The 13536-nt window shown below is 54.7% G+C and overlaps 1 protein-coding gene across 1 annotated transcript in view; it reads left to right on the top strand.

The window, feature by feature from the left end:
- The window catches only part of GON4L (gon-4 like), a 90210-nt gene that overhangs the window by 18049 nt on the left and 58625 nt on the right, over positions 1 to 13536 (top strand). Inside the window, exons 2-9 of the mRNA XM_063954893.1 lie at positions 4382 to 4532; positions 4625 to 4741; positions 4914 to 6311; positions 9609 to 9861; positions 9967 to 10148; positions 11772 to 11969; positions 12096 to 12239; positions 12321 to 12464. Of these exons, the coding sequence (XP_063810963.1) occupies positions 4382 to 4532; positions 4625 to 4741; positions 4914 to 6311; positions 9609 to 9861; positions 9967 to 10148; positions 11772 to 11969; positions 12096 to 12239; positions 12321 to 12464 (2587 nt within the window). The remainder of the gene's footprint in view (positions 1 to 4381; positions 4533 to 4624; positions 4742 to 4913; positions 6312 to 9608; positions 9862 to 9966; positions 10149 to 11771; positions 11970 to 12095; positions 12240 to 12320; positions 12465 to 13536) is intronic.

Here is a 13536-nt window from a genome sequence, read left to right on the forward strand (position 1 = left end):
CTGATACTGACACCACCTGCTCCGTTATATATACCTTCACCCAACGTGCAGTGTCACAGCCATATCCCCCCGCACTGATACTGACACCGCCTGCTGCGTAATATATACCTTCACCCAACGTGCAGTGTCAGAGCCATATCCCTCCCCGCACTGATACTGACACCACCTGCTCCGTTATATATACCTTCACCCAACGTGCAGTGTCAGAGCCATATCCCCCCGCACTGATACTGACACCACCTGCTCCGTAATATATACCTTCACCCAACGTGCAGTGTCACAGCCATATCCCCCCGCACTGATACTGACACCGCCTGCTGCGTAATATATACCTTCACCCAACGTGCAGTGTCAGAGCCATATCCCTCCCCGCACTGATACTGACACCGCCTGCTCCGTAATATATACCTTCACCCAACGTGCAGTGTCACAGCCATATCCCCCCGCACTGATACTGACACCGCCTGCTGCGTAATATATACCTTCACCCAACGTGCAGTGTCAGAGCCATATCCCTCCCCGCACTGATACTGACACCGCCTGCTCCGTAATATATACCTTCACCCAACGTGCAGTGTCACAGCCATATCCCCCCGCACTGATACTGACACTGCCTGCTCCGTAATATATACCTTCACGCAACGTGCAGTGTCACAGCCATATCCCCCCGCACTGATACTGACACCGCCTGCTCCGTAATATATACCTTCACCCAACGTGCAGTGTCACAGCCATATCCCCCCGCACTGATACTGACACCGCCTGCTCCGTAATATATACCTTCACCCAACGTGCAGTGTCACAGCCATATCCCCCCGCACTGATACTGACACTGCCTGCTCCGTAATATATACCTTCACCCAACGTGCAGTGTCACAGCCATATCCCCCCACACTGATACTGACACCGCCTGCTCCGTAATATATACCGTCACCCAACGTGCAGTGTCACAGCCATATCCCCCCCGCACTGATACTGACACTGCCTGCTCCGTAATATATACCATCACCCAACGTGCAGTGTCAGAGCCATATCCCTCCCCGCACTGATACTGACACCGCCTGCTCCGTAATATATACCGTCACCCAACGTGCAGTGTCACAGCCATATCCCCCCCGCACTGATACTGACACTGCCTGCTCCGTAATATATACCATCACCCAACGTGCAGTGTCAGAGCCATATCCCTCCCCGCACTGATACTGACACCGCCTGCTCCGTAATATATACCGTCACCCAACGTGCAGTGTCACAGCCATATCCCCCCCGCACTGATACTGACACCGCCTGCTCCGTAATATATACCATCACCCAACGTGCAGTGTCAGAGCCATATCCCCCCCGCACTGATACTGACACCGCCTGCTCCGTAATATATACCTTCACCCAACGTGCAGTGTCACAGCCATATCCCCCCACACTGATACTGACACCGCCTGCTCCGTAATATATACCTTCACCCAACGTGCAGTGTCACAGCCATATCCCCCCGCACTGATACTGACACCGCCTGCTCCGTTATATATACCGTCACCCAACGTGCAGTGTCACAGCCATATCCCCCCCGCACTGATACTGACACCGCCTGCTCCGTAATATATACCTTCACCCAACGTGCAGTGTCACAGCCATATCCCTCCCCGCACTGATACTGACACCGCCTGCTCCGTAATATATACCATCACCCAACGTGCAGTGTCACAGCCATATCCCTCCCCGCACTGATACTGACACCGCCTGCTCCGTAATATATACCTTCACCCAACGTGCAGTGTCACAGCCATATCCCTCCCCGCACTGATACTGACACTGCCTGCTCCGTAATATATACCTTCACCCAACGTGCAGTGTCAGAGCCATATCCCTCCACACTGATACTGACACCGCCTGCTCCGTAATATATACCTTCACCCAACGTGCAGTGTCACAGCCATATCCCCCCGCACTGATACTGACACCGCCTGCTCCGTAATATATACCGTCACCCAACGTGCAGTGTCACAGCCATATCCCTCCGCACTGATACTGACACTGCCTGCTCCGTAATATATACCGTCACCCAACGTGCAGTGTCACAGCCATATCCCTCCCCGCACTGATACTGACACCGCCTGCTCCGTAATATATACCTTCACCCAACGTGCAGTGTCACAGCCATATCCCCCCACACTGATACTGACACCGCCTGCTCCGTAATATATACCGTCACCTAACGTGCAGTGTCAGAGCCATATCCCCCCACACTGATACTGACACCGCCTGCTCCGTAATATATACCGTCACCTAACGTGCAGTGTCACAGCCATATCCCTCCCCGCACTGATACTGACACCGCCTGCTCCGTAATATATACCTTCACCCAACGTGCAGTGTCACAGCCATATCCCTCCCCGCACTGATACTGACACCGCCTGCTCCGTAATATATACCTTCACCCAACGTGCAGTGTCACAGCCATATCCCCCCCCGCACTGATACTGACACCGCCTGCTCCGTAATATATACCTTCACCCAACGTGCAGTGTCACAGCCATATCCCTCCCCGCACTGATACTGACACCACCTGCTCCGTAATATATACCTTCACGCAACGTGCAGTGTCAGAGCCATATCCCTCCACACTGATACTGACACCGCCTGCTCCGTAATATATACCTTCACCCAACGTGCAGTGTCAGAGCCATATCCCCCCGCACTGATACTGACACCGCCTGCTCCGTTATATATACCGTCCCCCAACGTGCAGTGTCAGAGCCATATCCCTCCCCGCACTGATACTGACACCGCCTGCTCCGTAATATATACCGTCACCCAACGTGCAGTGTCAGAGCCATATCCCTCCCCGCACTGATACTGACACCGCCTGCTCCGTAATATATACCTTCACCCAACGTGCAGTGTCAGAGCCATATCCCCCCGCACTGATACTGACACCGCCTGCTCCGTAATATATACCTTCACCCAACGTGCAGTGTCACAGCCATATCCCTCCCCGCACTGATACTGACACTGCCTGCTCCGTAATATATACCGTCACCTAACGTGCAGTGTCACAGCCATATCCCTCCCCGCACTGATACTGACACCGCCTGCTCCGTAATATATACCTTCACCCAACGTGCAGTGTCACAGCCATATCCCTCCCCGCACTGATACTGACACCGCCTGCTCCGTAATATATACCTTCACCCAACGTGCAGTGTCAGAGCCATATCCCTCCCCGCACTGATACTGACACTGCCTGCTCCGTAATATATACCGTCACCCAACGTGCAGTGTCAGAGCCATATCCCCCCGCACTGATACTGACACCGCCTGCTCCGTAATATATACCGTCCCCCAACGTGCAGTGTCACAGCCATATCCCTCCGCACTGATACTGACACTGCCTGCTCCGTAATATATACCTTCACCCAACGTGCAGTGTCAGAGCCATATCCCCCCGCACTGATACTGACACCGCCTGCTCCGTAATATATACCTTCACCCAACGTGCAGTGTCACAGCCATATCCCCCCGCACTGATACTGACACCGCCTGCTCCGTTATATATACCTTCACCCAACGTGCAGTGTCACAGCCATATCCCTCCCCGCACTGATACTGACACTGCCTGCTCCGTTATATATACCTTCACCCAACGTGCAGTGTCACAGCCATATCCCTCCCCGCACTGATACTGACACTGCCTGCTCCGTAATATATACCGTCACCTAACGTGCAGTGTCACAGCCATATCCCTCCCCGCACTGATACTGACACCGCCTGCTCCGTAATATATACCTTCACCCAACGTGCAGTGTCACAGCCATATCCCTCCCCGCACTGATACTGACACCGCCTGCTCCGTAATATATACCTTCACCCAACGTGCAGTGTCACAGCCATATCCCCCCCCGCACTGATACTGACACCACCTGCTCCGTAATATATACCGTCACCCAACGTGCAGTGTCAGAGCCATATCCCCCCCGCACTGATACTGACACCGCCTGCTCCGTAATATATACCGTCACCCAACGTGCAGTGTCACAGCCATATCCCCCCGCACTGATACTGACACTGCCTGCTGCGTTATATATATACCGTCCCCCAACGTGCAGTGTCACAGCCATATCCCCCCGCACTGATACTGACACCGCCTGCTCCGTAATATATACCGTCACCCAACGTGCAGTGTCACAGCCATATCCCTCCCCGCACTGATACTGACACTGCCTGCTGCGTTATATATATACCGTCCCCCAACGTGCAGTGTCACAGCCATATCCCCCCACACTGATACTGACACCGCCTGCTCCGTTATATATACCGTCACCTAACGTGCAGTGTCACAGCCATATCCCCCCCGCACTGATACTGACACCGCCTGTCCTCATAGTTTGTTAGCTTTAGGGCTGAAGCACTTTGAAGGAACGGACTTCTCCAAGCAGCTGATCAGCAAATACCTGTTAACGGCCAAAACTTCCCAACAGCTGACTGTGCGAATCAAGAATCTCACCATGAAGAAGGCGCCGGAGAACATCTTTAAGGTTGGTGACTCCAGGGGGTTGGGAAGGAAGACATGAGTGTGGGACTAGTAGTCTCCGTTGGGCTGATTGTCTCTGCTCTTCATACCTGGCAGTTCTACAAGAGAACGGAGGTGTTGCCAGCGCTGAGTAAGTGCTGTGAGGATGTGCAGCCCCAGGACGCCAAACCCCCAGTGGAGAGAGAAAAGCACCGACTCCCGTTCTGGATCAAGGTACGTCAGCAGATGCACCATGGAAGGGAGTGGGCCACAGGGTGGGGACCTCTCTGCATCGCTTGGGTCTGGACATGGTGCTTTGGTCATGACCAGTCTTCCGATAGTTATTTTTATCTGTCACTTTGTTTTTGCTGTAGAAGCGTTTCATGGTGACCCCCTCTCTCCGCAGGCCAGCCTGAGCAGCATTGAAGCAGAAATAAAGAAGCTTGGGGGCGATAAAACTTGCGGAGACTCCAAATACCCGTTGCAGCTCCCACCTGGCGTAACCCTCACACTCAAACCTCTCCCAAGAAGCTTTTTCCGCAGAGCCTGGCGCCAGAAAAAATCCACCCTGAAACCACTTCTCATCCGGCCCAGCGCGCCAAAACCACCAGCTAAGTCTCCTTCGCAGACTCTTCCCATCCGGATATTTGGACAGGTCCCACCTCCCGTTGTTCAACCTGCTGTGCCCACACAAGGAATTAGCGCCTTACCAATGGGACCTAAAGTGCCGGAGGTTTGTTTTCCCATCGCTGCGCCGAAGCAACCCTCCCAAGTACCTACTGCGACGGTCACACATGTGCCCTTGACTCATGACAAACTACCTATGTCTGCTCTACCTTCCCAGACAGCGCGAAAGCCCCTAATTTGTGGCGTACTAAAAAAAAAGATGGTGACCAGAGCATCTGGGGTCAAGGCAGCGCCTCTCGTCCACTCGGGTCCACTTCTGTTTGCGTTGCCTAGTGGGGCTCTGAAGTTGGTCAGCCTGGGCACTCCCTGTGGCGTCCTTCAGCCCGTGAACGCGGGAACTGGGGTCCATGTTGCTACTGTACTTCTCAATTCATCCCAAATGCCTCTCAACCAAACCTTCACCCAGACTCTTGTTTCAACGCCCTGCGAGGTCAGTGACAACTTCACCAGCCCCGCAATGGATGCTGATGTTGAAAGTATTGTGAAAAAAGAGGAGGATGAATGGGACTGTGTCTCCATCACAATTAAAGTGGAAGCAGATGAAAGCCACGCTACTGCAGGAGAAGGTGGAGAACATGGAGTGGGAGGTGACAATGGGTCACCTAATGAGGACAGCAAATACTGTGGAGACCACCCTTCTCTTTCCATGAATAAACCTCCAGAGGAGAGCATCAGGGAACTTGTGTCCTTAAATGAGGAACAAGCTGATTTAAAGACTGAGATTGGCGATGTAAGAGGCATGCCAGAGCTGCAGGGTGAGCCTGTAGAGCTGGACACTGAGAATGAGAACATACGTACACAGCCAGGAGATATGCAGGAACCTGAGAATGTTACGGAGGATGACCATACAGAGGGGAATGAACCGCAGAACCTGGAGACCTCGGCGGTAGAAGACTCCCCGAAAAACACTTCATCCTCAACAGATGGAGACGTGGAAATGAGTAGTCCTGCTGGGGTCCCCATAGACTCCTCCAGTCCTCTGGATGGGCAAGAGATGGACAATGAGAAGGATGTCCCAGAGGAGGAGGAGGAGGAAGAAGAGTTTGACCTGACTCAGGATGAGGATGAAATGTCTTCTGCCTCTGAGGAGTCTGTGTTGTCTGTGCCAGAGCTACAGGTGAGACTTGCTGTGGTCCATATACAGTCCCCGGGCCCATGACGTAGACGGAGCCCCTGAGTACAGTTTATTGTACCTGTGGTATTTTGGGTTATGGCGGCTCCTGTAGTACTCCGCTATACACACAGCACTTACGCAGACAGCGCTGATTTCTCAGCATGGTTGTGTGTACATATAGTATTAAATGTGTGTCGTCACCACCTGTGTACACTATGCGCGTGTGGCTGTGACCCCGCCCCTCTGTACACGATGCGCGTGTGGCTGTGACCCCGCCCCTCTGTACACGATGCACGTGTGGCTGTGACCCCGCCCCTCTGTACACGATGCACGTGTGGCTGTGACCCCGCCCCTCTGTACACGATGCACGTGTGGCTGTGACCCCGCCCCTCTGTACACGATGCACGTGTGGCTGTGACCCCGCCCCTCTGTACACGATGCACGTGTGGCTGTGACCCCGCCCCTCTGTACACGATGCACGTGTGGCTGTGACCCCGCCCCTCTGTACACGATGCACGTGTGGCTGTGACCCCGCCCCTCTGTACACGATGCACGTGTGGCTGTGACCCCGCCCCTCTGTACACGATGCACGTGTGGCTGTGACCCCGCCCCTCTGTACACGATGCACGTGTGGCTGTGACCCTGCCCCCTTAGTGTACACAATGCACGTGTGGCTGTGACCCCGCCCCCTTAGTGTACACAATGCACGTGTGGCTGTGACCCCGCCCCCTTAGTGTACACGATGCACGTGTGGCTGTGACCCCGCCCCCTTAGTGTACACGATGCACGTGTGGCTGTGACCCCGCCCCCTTAGTGTACACGATGCACGTGTGGCTGTGACCCCGCCCCTCTGTACACGATGCACGTGTGGCTGTGACCCCGCCCCTCTGTACACGATGCACGTGTGGCTGTGACCCTGCCCCCTTAGTGTACACAATGCACGTGTGGCTGTGACCCCGCCCCCTTAGTGTACACAATGCACGTGTGGCTGTGACCCCGCCCCCTTAGTGTACACGATGCACGTGTGGCTGTGACCCCGCCCCCTTAGTGTACACGATGCACGTGTGGCTGTGACCCCGCCCCCTTAGTGTACACGATGCACGTGTGGCTGTGACCCCGCCCCCTTAGTGTACACGATGCACGTGTGGCTGTGACCCCGCCCCCTTAGTGTACACGATGCACGTGTGGCTGTGACCCCGCCCCCTTAGTGTACACGATGCACGTGTGGCTGTGACCCCGCCCCCTTAGTGTACACGATGCACGTGTGGCTGTGACCCCGCCCCCCTATTGTACACGATGCACGTGTGGCTGTGACCCCGCCACCCTAGTGTACACGATGCACGTGTGGCTGTGACCCTGCCACCCTAGTGTACACGATGCACGTGTGGCTGTGACCCCGCCCCCATAGTGTACACGATGCACGTGTGGCTGTGACCCCGCCCCCTTAGTGTACACGATGCACGTGTGGCTGTGACCCCGCCCCCTTAGTGTACACGATGCACGTGTGGCTGTGACCCTGCCACCCTAGTGTACACGATGCACGTGTGGCTGTGACCCCGCCCCCATAGTGTACACGATGCACGTGTGGCTGTGACCCCGCCCCCTTAGTGTACACGATGCACGTGTGGCTGTGACCCCGCCCCCATAGTGTACACGATGCACGTGTGGCTGTGACCCCGCCCCCATAGTGTACACGATGCACGTGTGGCTGTGACCCTGCCACCCTAGTGTACACGATGCACGTGTGGCTGTGACCCCGCCCCCCTATTGTACACGATGCACGTGTGGCTGTGACCCCGCCCCCTTAGTGTACACGATGCACGTGTGGCTGTGACCCCGCCCCCTTAGTGTACACGATGCACGTGTGGCTGTGACCCCGCCCCCCTATTGTACACGATGCACGTGTGGCTGTGACCCTGCCACCCTAGTGTACACGATGCACGTGTGGCTGTGACCCCGCCCCCCTATTGTACACGATGCACGTGTGGCTGTGACCCTGCCACCCTAGTGTACACGATGCACGTGTGGCTGTGACCCCGCCCCCCTATTGTACACGATGCACGTGTGGCTGTGACCCCGCCCCCCTATTGTACACGATGCACGTGTGGCTGTGACCCCGCCCCCATAGTGTACACGATGCACGTGTGGCTGTGACCCCGCCCCCATAGTGTACACGATGCACGTGTGGCTGTGACCCCGCCACCCTAGTGTACACGATGCACGTGTGGCTGTGACCCCGCCCCCATAGTGTACACGATGCACGTGTGGCTGTGACCCCGCCACCCTAGTGTACACGATGCACGTGTGGCTGTGACCCCGCCCCCATAGTGTACACGATGCACGTGTGGCTGTGACCCCGCCACCCTAGTGTACACGATGCACGTGTGGCTGTGACCCTGCCACCCTAGTGTACACGATGCACGTGTGGCTGTGACCCCGCCCCCATAGTGTACACGATGCACGTGTGGCTGTGACCCCGCCCCCTTAGTGTACACGATGCACGTGTGGCTGTGACCCCGCCCCCTTAGTGTACACGATGCACGTGTGGCTGTGACCCCGCCACCCTAGTGTACACGATGCACGTGTGGCTGTGACCCCGCCACCCTATTGTACACGATGCACGTGTGGCTGTGACCCCGCCCCCATAGTGTACACGATGCACGTGTGGCTGTGACCCCGCCCCCATAGTGTACACGATGCACGTGTGGCTGTGACCCCGCCCCCATAGTGTACACGATGCACGTGTGGCTGTGACCCCGCCCCCATAGTGTACACGATGCACGTGTGGCTGTGACCCCGCCCCCATAGTGTACACGATGCACGTGTGGCTGTGACCCTGCCCCCATAGTGTACACGATGCACGTGTGGCTGTGACCCTGCCCCCATAGTGTACACGATGCACGTGTGGCTGTGACCCCGCCCCCATAGTGTACACGATGCACGTGTGGCTGTGACCCCGCCCCCATAGTGTACACGATGCACGTGTGGCTGTGACCCCGCCCCCTTAGTGTACACGATGCACGTGTGGCTGTGACCCCGCCCCCTTAGTGTACACGATGCACGTGTGGCTGTGACCCCGCCCCCATAGTGTACACGATGCACGTGTGGCTGTGACCCCGCCCCCCTAGTGTACACGATGCACGTGTGGCTGTGACCCCGCCCCCATAGTGTACACGATGCACGTGTGGCTGTGACCCCGCCCCCTTAGTGTACACGATGCACGTGTGGCTGTGACCCCGCCCCCCTGTATTCACAATGCGTGTGATCTCGGTGTCACAGCTGTGTTCTCTGTGCTGCTAGGAGACCATGGAGAAGCTGACGTGGCTGGCCTCGGAGAGGCGTCTTAGTCAGGAGGGAGACTCCGAGGACAACTCCCAGGAGGAGAATACTGAGCCTGAGGAGGAGGAAGAGGAGGAGGCTGAGATCATAGAGGGCTCATTGCAGAAAGCAGAGGGAATGACAGATGAAGCCAGCAAGGAGAGTGAGAAGCTGGTAACTAGTCACCTGAGTGTTCCGTCACCAACACCAGTGGAGACCAGCATAGCTCCAGTGGGTGAGTCTGTGGAATGCCATGTGCTCTCCTTCCCCAGCCCCACACAGGGCGATCACCTGTCATCTGGACTGGTATTGCTGAGTTGTAATGCAGCCTTCCTTCCAGGAGAGCGGCGGCGTGGGGGCAGCAAGGCCCAGGGCTCACACAGAGCCAGAAGCAGAAGAGGCCGGGCACGAGCAAGCAAAGATGCTTCCAAATTGCTTTTACTTTATGATGAGAAAATCTTGATGAAGGACCCTCTGAGGGATCAGAAGGACATGGCATTTGCCCAGTCATATCTGAGCAGGGTAAGGTCTCCAGTATCGAGGTGCTTGGTCATATCTGAGCAGGGTAGGGTCTCCTGTAACGAGGTGCCTGGTCATATCTGAGCAGGGTAAGGTCTCCAGTGTCGAGGTGCTTGGTCATATCTGAGCAGGGTAGGGTCTCCTGTAACGAGGTGCCTGGTCATATCTGAGCAGGGTAAGGTCTCCTGTCTCGAGGTGCCTGGTCATATCTGAGCAGGGTAAGGTCTCGTGTAACAAGGTGCCTGGTCTTATATGAGCGGGGTAAGGTTTCCTGTATCGAGGTGCTTGGTCATAACTGAGTGGGGTAGGGTCTCCTGTAACGAGGTGCCTGGTCATATCTGAGCAGGGTTAGGGTCTCCAGTATCGAGGTGCTTGGTCATATCTGAGTGGGGTAAGGTCTCCTGTATCGATGTGCTTGGTCATATCTGAGCAGGGTAGGGTCTCCTGTAACGAGGTGCCTGGTCATATCTGAGCAGGGTAGGGTCTCCAGTATCGAGGTGCTTGGTCATATCTGAGTTGGTTAGGGTCTCTTGTAATGAGGTGCCCGGTCATATCTGAGTGGGGTAAGGTTTCCTGTAACGAGGTGCCTGGTCATATCTGAGCAGGGTAAGGTCTCCTGTAACGAGGTGCCTGGTCATAGCTAAGCGGGGTAAGGTCTCCTGTATCGAGGTGCTTGGTCATATCTGAGTGGGGTAGGGTCTCCTGTAACGAGGTGCCTGGTCATATCTGAGCAGGGTAAGGTCTCCTGTATCGAGGTGCTTGGTCATATCTGAGTGGGGTATGTTCTCCTGTATCGAGGTGCTTGGTCATATCTGAGTGGGGTAAGGTCTTCTGTATCGAGGTGCTTGGTCATATCTGAGTGGGGTAGGGTCTCCTGTAACAAGGTACTTGGTCATATCTGGGAAGTGTATGTTCTCCTGTATCAAGGTGCTTGGTCATATCTGAGCGGGGTAGGGTCTCCTGTCTAGAGGTGCTTGGTTATATCTGAGAAGGGTAAGGTCTACTGTACCGAGGTACTTGGTCTTATCTGAGTGGAGTAGGGTCTCCTGTATCGAGGTGCTCATCATATCGGAGTGAGGTAAGGTCTCCTGTAACAAGGTGCTTGGTCATATCTGAGCGGGGTAGGGTCTCCTGTCTCGAGGTCCTTGGTTATATCTGAGAAGGGTAAGGTCTTCTGTACCGAGGTACTTGGTCATATCTGAGTGGATTAGGGTCTCCTGTAACGAGGTGCTCATCATATCTGAGTGAGGTAAGGTCTCTTGTAACGAGGTGCCTGGTCATATCTGGGCGGGGTAGGGTCTCCTGTAACGAGGTGCTCATCATATCTGAGTGAGGTAAGGTCTCTTGTAACGAGGTGCCTGGTCATATCTGGGCGGGGTAGGGTCTCCTGTAACGAGGTGCTCATCATATCTGAGTGGGGTAAGGTCTCCTGTAATGAGGTGCCTGGTCCTATCTGAGCAGGGTAGGGTCTCCTGTAACGAGGTGCCTGGTCATAGATAAGCTAGGTAAGGTCTGCTGTAACGAGGTGCCCGGTCGTATCTGAGCAGATGGAGTCCATGCGCGAACAGAGAGAATGTAAATGTCATATGTAGCATACATACCTATCTGTCCCGTCATCCCACACAGGTACGAGAGGCTCTGCAATCAGTCCCTGGTACATACGAAGAGTTCCTCAACCTGATCTATGAGTTTGAGACGAGAAGAGACAAGAGAACGGCCGTGGAGCTATACGAGAGTCTGAGACAGCTCCTTCATGATTGGCCTCAGCTTCTCAAGGACTTTGCTGCTTTTCTTCTCCCAGAGCAGGCGCTGGAGTGTGGACTGGTCAGTGACTGGAGCTGATGTGTCTCATAGGGGTAACGTGTGGTGGGGTGTTGATTATCAAGTCTATAAATGTAATCAGTTGTGTATCGGCCGGAATATGTGACATGTAAAATGTCTCTCCCCCAGTTTGAAGAACAACAAGCCTTTGATAAGAGCCGGCGATTTCTTCGTCAGTTGGAGATCTGTTTCCTGGAGAACCCGGCACAACACCAGAAGATTATTAAGCTACTCCAGAGCTGTGCGGAGTGTCCCCTGCAGGAGATAGGAAAGGTAACGTTGTTCCTGCCTCCCCCTCTCTCCTGTGTCTTTCCCTTCTGCTGGGCAATGTTCTCACCTCTGGCCTTCCTGCAGCTGAAGACTCAGATGTGGCAGCTCCTGAGAGGACACATTCATCTACAGGAGGAGTTTTCTCTCTTCTTCGACCAACTCAGACCCCCAGCGAGCCGCATGGAAGATTTTGAAGTTATGAACTGGACGGAGGAGAAGGAGTACAAAGTGAGTAGATGACAGCAGAGATGGCGTTGGGTGGAATAGAGCACAATTTACAGCACCAGCCACCCATAGCTCTTCTCTGGGTACAGAACAATAGGGGGGCAGCATGTTATATAAAGAAGAGGTTGTCCCAGAGTGAATGCAGTTCAGGATTTGTGTTTTAGCTGTGAATCCTCGTTAGGTCTGGTTGTCAGCAGAATTGGGTGCAGTGCTCCTCAAGCTCCTGGACTTCCAGAGGCATAAATCCAAGATGCCAATTTCTTTCTTTCCAGGAAATAAGTGTCTCGGAAGTTGAGCCAGGTGGAGCTTTTCTCCAGTATTTGCACATTCCCAAAACCCATACCACCAGATATCAGTCCTGAGGTGACTCTAATATGTCCAGCTAATGGGTAATATCCCGCCATCGGGGGAAAGCCCTGCTTCCGGGAGTCCAGGACTTTACTGGGGCACTGTCCTGCCTACGTTTCTGCTTTTTCTGCCTCCCTGTCCTGCAAGCCGCTAGCGTTTCTGCTTTCTTTTTCGGGTTCCATAGTGCTCCACAGGGAAGCAATGGGTGTAGGTGGTGGTAAAGGACCGGGCACCAAACCGTTAAGCTTTCAGGCCTCTTAGGATGCTCCGGTCCTACCCCGCCTTCTTCAGGGTCCATAGGCATCCACAGGGATGATCTAGAGCAGGGGTGGGGAACCTTTTTTCTACCAAGGGCCATTTGGATATTTATAAAATCCTTCGGGGGCCATACAAAAATTATCAACTTCAAAATGACCCTGCCCCCAACTAGTTATACCCCTTGGAGGTACTGAGTGCGCGTGCGCCAAAAAATGGGTGTGGCCAATTAAAATAGGACGTGATACACATATGCCCCCAATAGTGCAGTGCCAGATACACAAATGCCCCCACAGTGCCAGATACACAAATGCCCCCACAGTGCCAGATACACAAATGCCCCCACAGTGCCAGATACACAAATGCCCCCACAGTGCCAGATACACAAATGCCCCCACAGTGCCAGATACACAAATGCCCCCACAGTGCCAGATACACAAATGCTCCCACAGTGCCAGATACACAAATGCCC

This window comes from Pseudophryne corroboree, unplaced genomic scaffold (assembly GCF_028390025.1).
Source record: "Pseudophryne corroboree isolate aPseCor3 unplaced genomic scaffold, aPseCor3.hap2 scaffold_783, whole genome shotgun sequence".
Classification (NCBI taxonomy): domain Eukaryota; kingdom Metazoa; phylum Chordata; class Amphibia; order Anura; family Myobatrachidae; genus Pseudophryne; species Pseudophryne corroboree.